Below are 15,570 nucleotides of genomic sequence, written 5' to 3'. Positions count from 1 at the left end.
TAAGTTTAATTAGAAAACAGCAAATACGTGTTGTCTTGAAACACTATAACACCTACTGAAGTTACAACAGTTTGTTCATTTTGATAACAATGGCTAAATTTCAGTTAGCATGATAGTTACTTAACTGTTACTTCATTTGTATTCTCTTCACAGCTGAGCCCTTATAGTCTACATGCTTGTAAAAAAAAGACTAACAAAGTTAATTATATAATAGATTTCTCTAAATATCTATAGTTTGACTAAGTTGAAGAAAGCAGTAAATATGAAAACAATGATGATAAAGCTCCAATAAATCAGAAAAAGGAGAAGTGACATACAAACTAGATCTCTTCAGAGGAGAAATGAAGCGGTCATTTAGCCCATGAACTCCTTCCTTATCGACAGGTATTTTAAAGCTCTGTAACCAACCTTCATTGCCAAGAGTATCTGGCATTGAAGCATATTTACCTTTACAAGTCTAGCAGGATGCTGAAATCCATCACGAAGTTCTTGGGGATCTTCAGCCAGAGCACATGACTTATGATAGAGATCTTCCATACTAGGACTAGCCATCAACATCACCTGTTGTGGAAGTCAGATCAGTCTTGTGAAGGTCTCCCACTATGACTGGTAAACAAAGCCCACAACTTGCAAGCACTTACACACTTACCAATACTTTCCCTTAAGGTCACAAAAATAAGCACATGTAAGGGTTAAGAACACAGTTGTAGAACTGGGGCTTAAAATGCTAGTCAGAAAGATCTCTTTCCCTCCCCCACCATTCCAGATAAATGCAATGTGTGATCTTATATAATGGATTGAAAGTATATAAAAGCAGCATGCAGAACTACCATACTACTTAGCATATTATCACTGAATGTACTAAAAGAAGCAGTGAGTACATTTCTGGTTTCAGTCACTGACTTCTTCCATTTTGCCAGTTACAAGAGAACTGGCCTCCCACACATCAGACTCTTCTTAACACCCTGTTAGTCTAGCCAAATCTAACAGGGTTGCTTTCTAACCTAAACAGCTTATTCTTTGGAAACAGGCATGCTATTCCTCAATTAATGAAGATGCTTTGAAGCTTAACTTTCAGAGAGTTCTTGCCCATTATAACTAGAATGAATAAAGCAGTATATCTCATACTTGAGCCACAGCTTCAAAAATTTTACAGACAGAAGGCAAGTTAAGTAAATCTTTCAGAAATAGAGAGATTAAAGGCAGCTTTGTTTCTAAACATATTTTTAATGTTAAATACTTTTAAAACAGATTGACCTAGAAATCTCAGACGTATTTTAATGCAAAAGCTTTCAAATGGAACAGTTTTCGGAAGATTTTTGGCACTGAAGTCCTTTATGCATCATTATGGCCCTTGATACAGAATTACATGATATTCTGATAGTCTAAACATGCTCAATCTACTTTCAACAGGATACTAAAGATAAAGATGAATTTGAAAGGAGTAACAAAGAAAACATCACTAAAAGGGAGAGCAAAAACTATATAGAAGAGATTCCCTGAAAGGGGGGTGGGGGGGGAAGGGCTACATTAACTGTTCAGCACATATTGCCTAAGGACTGCACTCGGAGATCCTGCAGGAGCTGGCTTTCTTGCCTATAATTAAATCAGTGCAACATAGTGCAGAGAATGGAAAAGAAACCTCAGTACAAACAAGATGTAACAGAAAAACAAACTGAATTTCAATCATAATTCCTCAAACTCTGTACACCAGTTCTTTATCAAAAAGTTTAAAACACTATTTTGGTTAGATCATTGCAGCATATTTTCAGCTCAGTTGTAACCAGCTTTTTGCCTTATAGGTAGAAAAAATTCTAATGGACAGTCATAATACAGGAGGCTGCACAAACCTTTGCACTGTACAGATGATCAGCATCAGGTGGATCAAGGACAGCAGCATTTTTATCTATAGGATCTACTTCTCTATGCATTACGTAGAAATTACAGTAGTTTCCCAGCTGAAATGGTCTAGACATAGGAAAAGCATCCACCCATGTAAACTGAGCATCAAAGAAATCACTCGGGATATACAAGTTCTGGTAACGCCTCCTCAGTTCCATCATATCACAGCTACGGCTGAAACAGACAACATTTTTTGAAAGATACAGCAACAACCAAAAAAAGCACAGCATTAAAAGGAACATTTGCTGGAAATACAACCACCTTATACCTAAACTAGAAGAGTGCTATTTCAGATTGTAAAATCTTTAGACCACGAACCACATGCGAACCTGTAAACAGCCATACATAAAAGACTTCAAGTATTTGATAATTTTGATCATTTAAAGAGTCATGTATAATTACTGAAGACTGAAAATTAGTAACTACTAAACACTCTTTAATTAAGGTGTCTACATATTAGGGAATATTTAATAAATAGGATAATAAAAGTATTTTGCAGAAGCACTCGAAAATAAGAAAGAATCTAGTAAGTTTATTATAAGGTTCTCAGACATATCTGTTTTTTCTTTGAAGTTCAGATCATTATCTAACATTCACTACACATTTGTGTTGACACTGCTCACAGTAACCTGTACCCCCTAATAAAATGAGATCTTCTAAGTAAAAATCTGGCACTATAAACATACCAGTCCAATGAAAACTTGGAAAACTGAACCGTGTAACGAGGAACAACACGTCGTGGTCTTCGAGGTGATCTCTCCCTCTCTCGTCGAGGTGATCTCTCTCTGGAGCGTTTTCTCTGGGGTGATCTTTCCCGGGACCTACGTCTCTCTCGTTCTCTTTCACGACTTAAAAATGCATACAAGATGTACATATTTTTGCATGCTGCTAACAAAAAAAGCTTTCTAGAACATTATAGCACAATAAAAGCTAGAACTGTCACAGATGATTCATAAATGAAGATGAGAAGTTCTGAGTAATTTGTTCCAGTATATTGTCTCTTCTTTAAAAGAGAGACTGATTATGTAGCTCTTTCACTACAGATAGACAGGAACTCTTTACCAATATCTACTGGTAAAACTGCCTGTATCACTGACTCAATCTGGAGCAAAAAGCTCAGCTCCGTTAGAAGACTAAATAATAATCAAAGCATTCTACAGAGATCTGACATCAAGAACATACCTCCTGTCATCTTTCCGGTTTGGCATAGAGTCTCCTCCTCTGTCATTCCTCCCAGAGAATCTGGATGGCGGGTCTAATCTTCGAGCTGGTTGAGGTTGTGAAACTATACGAACAGGAGGCTGTAACAAGCCAGCTGAAACAAAAATTTGCAAGATGAATACATAGCAGGGGGCAACTGTCTACTCCATATCATTAAAAAGATTGACTTTACAGTGGTTTTGAAAGATGCACACCAGTGAAACAACTGCTAAGCAGCAAATAAATCACCAGCAAATAAATCAACCCCACCCTCAGCAAAGAGCCCTCCATCCTTCCTCACTGATAAAAACAGAAACACTTTTCCAATTTCTTTTAAAATAAGTGAAATTTGTTTAAAGTATCTTAAGATGGAAGTAACAGAATCTAAGCAAGAAGTTATAACCATAAATATCTAACTCTTTTATTGGAAACATAATTGTTTGAAGACAGATATACTACATACTCACTGAGCTAAAGAAAACCTAGAATTTAATTTTGAGGCTACTATTAGGTAAAAACAATTAGCTTCTTTGTAAAAATGACTCTTGAATCAATAGATTATACTGCTGTATTAATCCCCCAACACATACTTTTTTTTGTCTTAAGACAATACAAATTTAACCGACTAACTGTAAACGTAGGAAACATTACTAAATACTGCTGAACACCTAGGACCAACTAGACTGTAATAAGCATTTATCCAGAACAGCTTTGCTTAGGTGGTAGTTTAAGAACTTCTCCCCTTACTTTTATTGTGGGTAAGAAGTACTGCGGGTCTTATTACCAATCCTACTGCTTATTCTTCAGCCACTCAAAGTGCAAATGACACCACAACAACCTCTGGTTTTAATTTGTCATGTTCAGCAGTGTTCATTCCCTTAATTGCCAACTTGGCTAAAATAAACAAATAAAAAGCACAAATAATACATTTTTAAGAATACCACTGTGGGAAAATGGATCTCGTTAAACACTCCAGAAGATGCTGACAAATTACACCAATTAATATTTTCGACTCCTCAACTTGTCTGTAAAACGCTCAGGAAAAAAAAATACCAAATTTGTTTTCAAATTACGAAATCCTAAGAGGAATGACAGGAGTCCACAGGAAGTTCACTAACCAGGGATTCTTGAGCTACTGCAGGTAATGTGATTTGCATATCTAACTTCCCACAGCTATATTCAGACAGAAGAATAATGATCTTCCCCTTCTACAGGATCCTATTCACATAACTTCCCCTGTTACTTCAGTCTTCTGAAAACATTACACTAAGCACAAAGAGAAAACAAACTTTGTAAACTGAAGCAGCACCTTTCTGCTGGGGCTGCTGCAGTAATGGCTGAGGCTGTGTCTGAAGCAAAGGTGTGATTGAAGCAGCTGATATCTGCGCCTGCAACAAGGACTGCGGCTGCGGCTGTGCCTGAACACTGAACGCAGTCTGCTGTGCAATGGGCTGAAGTACTGCCGGAGGTGTCTTGAGTAAAGGCTGAGCTTGGGTCTGGTTCTAACAGAAGGAGAGGAAACGAGTTGTGAAAGAACTTAAACTGGAAGYAGTCAAGTACAAGTTAGACTGGGTAACCACGTATACCTGATTCGGAAGCGTCTGGATCCTTTGCGCGTTCCATTTGAACGGCATATTAGGATTGTAGGTAGCTTCTACCAGAACTCTGTCGCCCACCTGAGGTGTCTTTCCTTTAACAGCACTGCAAACATTGCAGAAAGTGTATTGTAAGAGTCTTACTAAGCTACAGAAGCAAGTTTTATATTTGAAAGTTATGTTTGAAGTTGGGGGAAGTAGTGGAATTTCATTAAGAAAAGCTTATAGGAACAGCATCTACCCCCAAATTCAGTGAAAGCACTGTCTGCTTCAGATAGGAGTATGTACAGGAATTTAATTCCTATCTTTGGTCCAAGATTATAAGTTCCCAGAATTGTACTGGGTTAACATACACAGAGAATTATATGCATTTCTCCACCACAAACTCTTCAGTTTTATATTATAAAAAACTTAGTACCTTCTGAGTCTCCTAGCTTTGGCTTTTGCATGAAGAAAATTCATGTAAGGAACTTAGATCTAGAAACTATTAACTTACTCAACCATCTGACTTTCAGTGTTGAGAGGAAAAACCATACTGACTGCAGACTTTATCACTGGAACCACAGAATTAGAATGCAATAATCTAAAACCTTTTATTTAGTATCACAGAATACATCTGCAAGCAAGTGTTTATGCCTTACCTAAGCTGAAAAAAGACATCTTCATCCACAAAACCAAATGTATCATGTAGCTTAGTAACTACCCCAGTGAAGACACGCTGCTTTTGTGGTTGGGTTTGCTGCTGACTTGACCGGGGTGCTGGATAAGAAACAGTTATCTGGGCTGCTGGTTGAGGAGTAGATAGGCTGAGACTAGTAGGCAGTGCAACAGCTGGCTGTAAGCAAAATAAAGCAAACTCTATAAATCTTATAACCTGCTGACATACCTACAGGAACAGTTCCTTTACTCATGTAGACAGGAACATAAAAACCTCCCTAAAGCAATTATTCTGAATGGAGATTTTCAGAATATGGAAGTCTATTTTATTTTAAGATGATTTTTTTCTAATTCAAATGCAGATTGTCTTTGCTTAGCCTTTTCTTTTTAAAAATGTCAACTTTCCCAAAATACATACTTTGTCTGGAGGAGGAAAAGAAAAAAAAAAAAGAGAGAAAGAAGACTGCATTATTGTCTACAGGTTACCCATTCAATGAGTCTGAAGAGGGGATAAGCTCCTAGTTTTGCTAGGAATACATGCTTAGAGATCATTCTCCATCCGCATACCAACTGTATTGTTGTAAATCAGCAAAGGGATTGAGACTAACAAGAACCCTTCTCATAACTTAAATTCGTGCGCTTGCCTTCTTACAAAAGCAGAATAAGGAGGCAGAACACAAGTTTTACAGAGTAATATAATGAAATTAAGTAACCTACTTCTACTTCATACTTTTTTAAAAACATGTTTTGAAGATTAAGTGAAAACAGAATGTGAGCAATTTACAGTGTGCTAAATGGTTGCATGTTTTATGCCTGTCAAGCTCAGCAACATGTTTTTCAAATGTCTATATACACATACTGCAATACTGTTAACACAGAAAGTTAAATTCCTTCTCAAAGGAGAAAAAGATTTTCCTAATTTGTTACTTACTGCAAAACACTGAACACTTGAAGTTCAAACCAAAAAAGTAACTGAAACACCTATTCCCCTTTAAGATTAAGGAAAAGTGTATGCTGCTCAGTTATTAGAACCAAGGCAATGCATATTTTAACATCTGGATAAAATAAACCTGTACCAATAAAATGTCCATTCATATTAGTTCATTTTACAGATTAAGCCATTCAAGAAGTCACAAAATTTGTACTCTTGCATTATCTGTGTTTGGGGATGAAGACCAAACAATAAAACCAAACTAACCTGCGTTAAAATGGTCTGCTGAGGTTGCTGCAACTTAAATAAAAAGTTATAAATTAATTTTATATGCTTAAGGAAAATGTACAATTTTACCTCCTCTTTACAAGTAAATTTTTGCTTAATCTGAGTCAGTTAATAGTCTTTTGGGGTTTGGTCATTTCAGCAGTTTGCATATCCATAAAATTGTGCTTGTGTGATTAATTTTAGGATCACATGATCCAGGTTTATTCAGTAAGCAGAAATGCTCTTTTCTTGCAACTGAAAGGTAACAGCAATATCAAAAAAAGTTTTGGCAGCTGAAGAAGATTAGGCCTGTAATTTTCATGTTCATTTTTTCTTTTTCAAAATCTGGTAAGCTCAAAGATGACCCTAAGATATGTAAAAGGGAACTTTTTTGGACAGCATCTTTCCAGCAGTTAAAATACATGGCCCTGTTTAGAGCAAAGTTTAGCAGGAATCGTGTACACATGGAATTGTATATTTTTAATGTCCTCTTTGCATGAAGGTAGGCAGGCTCCCATTCTGGATACGTCTCTCCATGTTTGTGAACTTCAAGTTCTTTCACTATAAAAAAATATTACTTAGTTTCTTTAACAACTTCCCATACAAGGTTGATTTTGGAGACAAATCCTACAAGACACACAACCAACATTATTTTTTAAAGTTATTTGTGATGTACACAGTAAGAATCAGACAAACCTGTTGCTGTACACTATAGAGAGTCTGTTGAGGTTGTGAATATTGCTGAAACAGATAAAAGCAAAATATCTCATAAACAGGAAGTATTATTACCCCCAAAATGCCAAATACAAGTTATCTGCTAAGCGTGTTTTAGATAGAAACTATTCACATTTAACAACTGTATTACAAAACACATTGAATACTATCAACATATATTATCCTTATAACAAATATTCTTAGACTTTAGACTGGACCTCTGATGTACTCTTTCTAGATAAAATTTTACTTTGGCAATTTTTGTTAAGCCTGACACTTACAGAGTATCTAGGACACAGTATGAAATCATGCAAAATGCTATCAAGGTTACATATGGTGATTGGAGATACTCAGAACTTTAAACATTCAGTTTAGTGGCAGCAGAATTTTTTCCTGAAATTCTCTCCCACAGCTAAGATTAAGCAGAAATTCTCCCACCTTCATAGATTAATACTATCAATAGCTCTAGACCTACAGTACTACTGTTTTTAATCAAGTTTATACTGCAAAGGCAACATTTCCCACTTGCTTTTCTCCTGGATAATTTAGCTTCACAAAGTCACTGTTTCTGTATTGTTACATTTCATACAGACAATAGCAAATACTCCCTTCTTTACCTGCTGTAATGCAGCTGCTGCAGCTGCAGCTTGCTGCTGTAAAGCAGCTGTCTGAGTTAGCTGATAGTTAGTTGGTGTCTGGGTAGTCAGGCCTGCTGCAGCCAATGCCGTCTGCTGCGTGTATATCGTAGGAGAGGCTCCAAGCAACGATGGCTGCTGTACACCAAGAGCAGCTGAAAAGAGAATAAACACATAAGCACTAAGAATAACTTTAAACAGATGATGTTTCTGGCAGTTGCAGTACCAGAAGCAGTATGTGATGCTTCACTCCTGAGTTAAGTTCATAAAGTAGATAAGCCCAATGCCAAAATTTAAGATAAAGCATTACACCTTGCTAGCTTTTCTTCTAAATTTAGTCAGAATTAGTATACCACAGTAGAGGCACAGAGACTGTTTAATTTTGTTCCCTCAAGTTGCTTATGATTTCACAGCTCTAGTAGTTGTGCTCCACACACACCATTGTTACTGATCCAAAATTAAGCTGTCATTCCTGATCTGAGGAGGCAGTAAGAGACTGATTTGTAGTTGGTGACTATCATCATATAATACACAAAGATGCTGTAATCAACTCAACAGATCCTGAAGGAAGTGACTCCCTCTACCACACTGTTCTTTCCAGTAAAGTACAGTTTTTAGAGAAAAAGTTGATGGCATTGATCTTCTTGAAATTTTGGAATGAAACATGGAAAGAAATCAGTAAGCAACTGTGTAAATAATCACTATGACTATGATCTGTATCAAATATTGTCACATAAGTATTCTAGGAGGTAATACTATTTTAATAATGAAATCAGTAAGCATTCCATATTACAGCAATATTACAATATTTCCAGTATTACAGGACATTTTTCCCCTGGAAAATTCTAGCTTTATTTCACTTTAGAAGCCAAAGAAGCCAGTTCTTTCTCCCATGACATGCCCTCCATTTCCCTAATCCTCTTCCTTACTCCTTTTCCCTCCATCAGGTCCTCTTTGAAAGTATACTTTCAACCATCTAGAACCACACTCATCTGGAACATCATCAATGCCTTACATAATGCACCTTAAACAGTTCTTTAAGTCTAATAAAAAAGCTTTGCTGCTGCATTCTAGGACAACTTACATTTTTCTTGGCTGCATTACTTTTGCTAGCTCACTCAAGGCAAATACAAGTGCATTAATCTTTCTCCTCTTATTCCCAAATGCTGAACAGAAATTCCTATTGGCACGCAAATTCACTTAACGCTATTACCTTTGAACCTGATTACCCTAGCCATCATCATTTGGTCCCTCTGATTCTAATATTGTATTGTAATGAAAATGGGAAACATTGTCATCAAGCAGGTTTCAGGAGCTCCTCCTACCTTTTGTAGGAAGGATATTCACAAAAATATTAACATGCTTGGTCCCAAAACCAGATCTTTGGTTATGCTGCTCTGCCTTTGGTGTTACACCTGCCATTATGACAATTTTCCTTCCAGCAGAACCCACAAGTATCTCTCTCTTATGCAATTCTCAACCCACACTACTACGCTTATCCCATCTTCTCCATTTAAACAAAGATTTTGCCACCACTGCTGTCACTTTCTTAGCTTTCAATATTAACCGGGTACCACATTATCTACAATGCTGCAGATCAACTTGCCAACAAAGAGCAAGGTCAGAAGGGTGCTGTGATCCCCCATGGACTAATATCTGTAGTAACATATTTTTCAAAGCCATATCCTCTTCCTGCTGATTTGCTCTCAAGTATTTCAAGAGTTTAATCTGACCATCTTTTATTTATGTATTGACCTCAACCAAACAGGTTCTGATAAAAATAAACAATCATGTTTGCCACCCTAGTAAAAATAAATAAAAATCCCATAGCCAAAAGCTGACTGTGTGGGGCACTGACATCTGGCTGCCATATTATGATTATTGCCAACAAACATCTGCAGCAACAAACAATGGCTTCTTAGGATTTGTGATCATCAGCCAGTAAGTACAATGACAGAAACGCCTTCCTTCAAATTAAGCCTAGTAAACAATTTCCACTAGCACCAAACACTGCATGACATTGAAGTCAGGAAGGGCTTGGATACAGATCACAGTCCTAGGCCACAGCATCCTTCTAGGTAAAAGAAGTTTCTGTTGCAGCAAATTCAGAAAAAGACAGTATTAAGTGGTCTCTCTTGATGCTTAATTCCAGAGACCCTTTAAGATGAGGGAAACATCTTCAAAGTACATAGATATATCCTCATGGTAAATGATACAGATTTATTAGGATTATAGTAAAGGAGTACCTATCCAGGGCTTTGAGTACTTTTCACAATTGTCAGAAATTGTGGGTTTGGGGTTGTCAGCTTTTTTTTGCTGTTGTTTGATTTGGTTTCAGGCTTTTTTTTTTTCTTCAGACCTACAAATCCAATTTTAGACAGTAGATAGTCATTAGAAGGTAATATTGCCTTAAAAAAAAGTTTCTTCAAGACTAATGCACATGCAATGTAAATGTCATATAATCCTCTCCCAAAGAATTCCCACCAACAGGCACACAATAGAAACCAGGCTTAGTGTATTCATTATAGGACATCCCTTTACAGCAAGCTAACAAATTGTGCATCAGCTACTGTTTCCTAGGGAATCTGAGATCCACAGTCCCAGAACAGCCACAGGGAATATTTTGGAGAAGTATCTCACTACATGCTTGTCCTATACTTAGGCACTTCTTTAGACATCTCATATAGGCCACCAGGAATAACAAGATACTGAGCTTCAGGGACCTTTGTTTTCATCAGGTGCACAGTTCTTTCATTCTAATGCGATGAAGTCTTGATATAGCAAAGAAGACAATGCTAATTAATCAGAATCGGGCACAGCTAGGACTTTACCTTGACTAAAGAAAAGGTTTCAGAGCAAAACTCTAAGTTCTATGAAAACAGGCTTCACTATGCAACAATCAGTCTTGCAGATGGTGTATACCAAGCACAGAGACACAAACCAAAAGACATGTCAAAAATCAACAGCTGAGAGAACAGAAGGGGATTCTCCTTCAGGGGGCAGGTTGAGAAAACTACATCATAAGTCTGCAGGTATACGGACCAAAAAAAAAAAAAAAAATCTGTGTTATGTAGGGTTTTAATTTTCTGCAGCAGGCATAATTTAATTTAACTTCCTATGCTTAACCAGCATAGCAGGGACTTTATTCTGTTCTTAATCATGCGATGCATGAAACTATTAGACAAGCTCTTGAGAAACAATTTCACTGTGTTGCAAGTAGGAGTCTCTCTTGTCATACGAAGATCTCTGCTGGCACCTGGAATTACCTGCCTGCCTTCTAATACCAGAGGCACAAAAGTAAATAGTGAGCTATCCCAAAGGGATTCCAGGAACCCCTCATCACATGTATGTCACTCTACAACTATGTAGCACTGTCACACCTTACTAATTAAGGGCCCTAACTAGCATAGTTACTTCTTCACCAGGGACTGCCAGGACAACATGCCAGTCAAAGTGAAAAAAATCCCAATATTACCTTTTTGCAATTATAAAACTGGGTTTATAACATCGTCAGTAAAGATGAGCAAAACTAGTTCATCACTTTTGACTACAGCTTAGGAAAAAGCTATATAACACATTGCCTGTGTTATAAGAAAATTGAGACCTGTTYTCCCCCATATGCAAACATTTGATGCTTTGGAAAAGGAACCTGACACTTGGATAAAGACAGCTGGCAGGCATAAATCTATATACACTCTTTGCCAATTCTCTGAAAATATACCAAACTTTGGTAAGCGTGCATGCTTTTTAAATCAAGTTTATGAATATTAAAATTTACAAGAGCTTAACACAATGCACAATCTACAGAACAACTTCTTGGGCTCATTGGCAGGTGAGAAGCAGYGCGTTGCTATTCAGCCTGCCTGAGCACTGGCAGCATGTCTCTAACAAGCAAGCAACCCGGCAGGACAGTCATACCTTCATGCAGAGAAGTGCATGAACGGTGACTACTTAGCTGCAGCTGAGCGGTATACACACTGCTCTTCAGCTCTCAGCAGGACCAAGGAACACTGTATACTAAAAACAACAACATCCACCACCTCCTGTCCTATATACTAGCAATCAGCATTGCCTATAAAAAAGCAGGGGACAGAGTACACGTATGGGTGCTGAAACAGGAGCTGGGTGGCAGAATGCTGGGGACTGGATTCAGCAGTATGGATAGGAAAAAAGAAAGAAGACAAACAAGGTGATGGAGTAGTGACTGCAGTAGCAATAGGAAGGTACTGCGGAGAAGGAAGCAAGGATCTAGAGGCCTTGCAGAGAAACTGTGGAGAAGATACTGTAGAGTATGAAGAGGGAAGCTAGAAACATGAAGAAAGGTGAGACTACTGCAGGAGGAAGGCAAAACTGCAATCAAATGTTAGTCTTTAATGGCTCACATGTTTTAGTCAGGTGCTACAGTATCAGATGAACAGCTAAAAATCCCTGGAGACACTGTCCTCACCGAGCAGGTGAAAAATCTCTCACAGCAATTGATGCTGACTAGTCCAATCCCAATCAAATTTTGCATTTCATTTAATTTAAGAAGGCAGAGAAGTAGACTAACCAAAGGCAGAGTCATATGTATAGGAAAAGAGGTAAGAAGCTGTAAGCTTCTAGTGATCTACCTCTGCTTCCTCTTCTCCAGAGCCCCCTTCTGGTCCTGGCTCAGCAAGGTCTAAGATGGCTGCCAGCTCCTCCCCTTTAGCATTCTTACAGCTTTCTCTCCAAGGAGGGACATGGAGCATGGAGTTGGCCCTCAGCTGGGCCTTGCACCACCACTTTCGGTGCACAGTCCTGAGAAGGCCCCAGCCCAGGGCAGAAAGCTCCAGAGGTAGTTAGTCACCCTCTGACTGCTCCAAGCTATCGCTGAGTCAGACACTGGAACCACAAGCAAAGTTTCTCTCTCCCATGTTCACAGTTCCTACCCTTTCCCTCCAGCTTGTTAAGCAGTTTTTTGCAGAAGGGGAGCAGTACCAGGGCATGCAGATTAGCTGTCCAAGGAACAGGCACACTGGGACTGAGTACTGTGAAACCTATTGGTAGGAGAGGGGGGGGAACCCAGTTCCTTGAGGATATGCAGTAAGATTGGATCAACACCCAAAGGAAAAAGGAGTAAGTCATGTAAAGAAAACTGAGTTAGGAGAAAGATCTGTGTTCCTTCCCCCCCCCCAAGGAGTGGCAGGCATTCCCAAATTTTGCTAAGCTTCAGGAAGTAAAACTACTCACAAAGGAGGTATGACATTCAATTTCATATCAGTCAAGAGTAAGATGCAAAGGACAACTTCAAAAAATGGACACCACTATAGAAAGACATCTCTTTAACAAGGCTACTGCCCACTCTCATATTTTGAGATCCTGAGTCCTCAAAGTACTACAGCTTTGTCAAAGCCTTCTTGCATCAGGCTGAATTGAACTACAGAATTTAGGAAATACTTTGAATTCAAGAGGAGAAAGAGGCAACCCAGCACTGGAAATGAAGGTACCAATATTCACTGTGCAGCAAGTCCTGTCTTAAAACCTTTTTATAAAAGAATCCATGTGAAACATATATCAAGATGTAGCCAGCTAAGTTTCCAAATACAATAGCCTGTGATTCAACAAGGCTACTTAACTAAAACATAAAGGACATTCTTTATGATCAACAGGGCACTATCTCTGGCTGTAGTGATCTTTAAGTTCTAACTTGGCACAAAACCCATAAATGCCTCTCCCCCCAAGAAGTAAATCTCAAAGACCTCTCCGCTATGTGAAGTATGCCCAATATATTAATAAAGGCAAAGTATTTTGTAAACATTGATTTAAGCTGCCCTGTGAATGAAACACCGGCACCACATAAAAATCTGTGATGTCTTATTACTGCTATTGTTTTTTAATCTACATGAATGCAATCTGATGAAAAGTAATTTGATTTATACAACTTTGGATATGAGTAACTTAATTTTACTGACCAAGAGACTCAAGGAAAATTCAGCTATGATTTTACTCATTACTCAAGAAAATATATACAGCTAATGTTAATTAGTGATCATTAATACCTTTACCACATAAGAAACATCCAGCATAAACTGTTTCAGTAGAATTTATCAATAAGTTAGTTAGCATGGAGCCACTCTTAACTGCATACCCAACTACGGAATCTCCAAACCTACTAGATGTCAGGGTTCAAACACCAAGTTATATGTAAACTGACCTGGCTGAGATACTGCAGTGGCTGTAAACTGAGTAGCCCAAGGGGGATTCTTCTGTCCTCCAAACTGAGCCATCGTGAAAGGCAAAATCTCCTGGGTTTCTATCTTCTATAACTGCAATCTATTAAAATAAAGCAGCAGCTACAATCTTTGAAACATTTACCATCGGCCTATTTTAATTCTGGGTCAAAAAAAAAAAAAATCATGTTGAAAGATTATCTTTAGATCCCTAAACCTGGTGGGCAGCACACATTCTTACTAAAAGTGGGGGAAACAAAAAGTTGCAAGACAAGTTATTATATTTGCCTAAGAAATGATCTCCACCCTCCCATCCCTAACAATAAGACTAATGCTATTTAAATTCAAAAAAAAAAAAAAAGTATTGAAGTTTACAGTGAGACTGGGGGAAAGGTGACTCTGCAGAATGAAGATTTTTTTTTGTTATGGTTACTTCTACGTCGCCACTTAGAAGCGAAGCCGGTAGAAGACACACCACATGCTTTCGGCCATCGCTCGGTTTCGAAAAAAGCAATTTCCTTGAACAAGGGCAAATCAGCAACACAAAAATGGCAGAAGCGCTCACCAACTCCACAACTTGCCCCCTCCCTCCCTCCCATCCCCCCACCCCCCGAAAAAAAACCGCCGGGGCCATCACCGCACCGCACGAGCCTGTCGCTTTCTTCGCCTACGTTTTTGTTTTAATTCACTTTCTAAAACGCTAAAAAAAAAAAAAAGCCTAAGCAGAGCTAACCTTTTTTATTACGCGCGCGCAGCTAAAACACCGGCGGCTAAACTGGGCCTAGGCGCTTAAAAACGAAAAAATACACATCCATCATGCAGGAAAAACAGAGGGCCGGGCCAGGGGAGGCCGCGGGAGCACCGGGGGGAGGCCCTACCTCGCAGCTCCGCGAGCAACGGCGGCGGCGCGGGGCCTTCCCCCGCGGCCCGGCCCGGCCCGGCCCGCCGCGGCGAGGAGCCCGCCGCCGCCCCCGGCCGACAATGCGGGCCTCAGCGCGGGCCCGCTGGGGCCTGCTCGGCGGCGGCGGAGCCGTTGGAACCGTTGGAGCCTTCCCCCTCCCCACCCCCTCGCGCGCGCGCGCGCACGCACGCACGCACGCACGCCCGCCGCCGCCGGTACCTGAGCGGCGCCGCGCCGGGCCTGCCCGGAGCCATTTCAAACCCCTCCGAGCCTCCCACACCGAGCGCGCCGCCACTGCGCAGGCGCCCCGCGCCCCCCGCCCCCGCGGCCCGCGGCGCACACTGCTTACGTTCAAACGCGCGCCCGCCGCACGTGCCGCCGCCGCCGCTCCGCACAATGCGGGCGGCCGGTAGCGCGCAGGCGCAGAGGGAGGCTCGCGCGCCACGCGGTGGGGGGGGGGTGTCCGGCGCGCGCCTCCTAAGGAGAAGCGGCCGTTGGGCGAAGGGAGGCGCCTCGGCGCCATGTTGGCCAAGGCGCGCCGCCATGTTGCTGTGGGTGCGTGGGGCATCGCGGGGTG

General features: G+C 40.0%; 1 protein-coding gene across 5 annotated transcripts in view; it reads right to left on the bottom strand.

Annotated features, from left to right (window-relative positions):
* Positions 1-15,413, bottom strand: part of CCAR1 (cell division cycle and apoptosis regulator 1) — a 29,849-nt gene extending 14,436 nt beyond the window's left edge. For 2 of the 5 annotated variants that reach the window (XM_026059933.1, XM_026059937.1), the window contains exons 1-12: positions 15,213-15,297; positions 14,077-14,195; positions 7,884-8,056; positions 7,249-7,293; positions 6,553-6,585; positions 5,339-5,532; positions 4,689-4,803; positions 4,412-4,604; positions 3,085-3,217; positions 2,589-2,750; positions 1,851-2,076; positions 448-561 (exon numbers count right to left, since the gene is read on the bottom strand). In XM_026059933.1, coding sequence (XP_025915718.1) covers positions 448-561; positions 1,851-2,076; positions 2,589-2,750; positions 3,085-3,217; positions 4,412-4,604; positions 4,689-4,803; positions 5,339-5,532; positions 6,553-6,585; positions 7,249-7,293; positions 7,884-8,056; positions 14,077-14,149 — 1,461 coding nt within the window. In that variant the 5' untranslated portion in view covers positions 14,150-14,195; positions 15,213-15,297. Of the gene's footprint in view, positions 1-447; positions 562-1,850; positions 2,077-2,588; positions 2,751-3,084; positions 3,218-4,411; positions 4,605-4,688; positions 4,804-5,338; positions 5,533-6,552; positions 6,586-7,248; positions 7,294-7,883; positions 8,057-14,076; positions 14,196-14,825; positions 14,849-15,212; positions 15,298-15,342 lie in introns of those variants that run through there. The other 3 variants (XM_026059934.1, XM_026059935.1, XM_026059936.1) reach the window with 3 other exon arrangements.
* Between the last annotated feature and the right edge of the window lie 157 nt (positions 15,414-15,570).

This window comes from Apteryx rowi, unplaced genomic scaffold (assembly GCF_003343035.1).
Source record: "Apteryx rowi isolate R43461 unplaced genomic scaffold, aptRow1 scaffold_162, whole genome shotgun sequence".
Classification (NCBI taxonomy): domain Eukaryota; kingdom Metazoa; phylum Chordata; class Aves; order Apterygiformes; family Apterygidae; genus Apteryx; species Apteryx rowi.
This window is presented reverse-complemented; position numbering and strand designations above follow the sequence as displayed.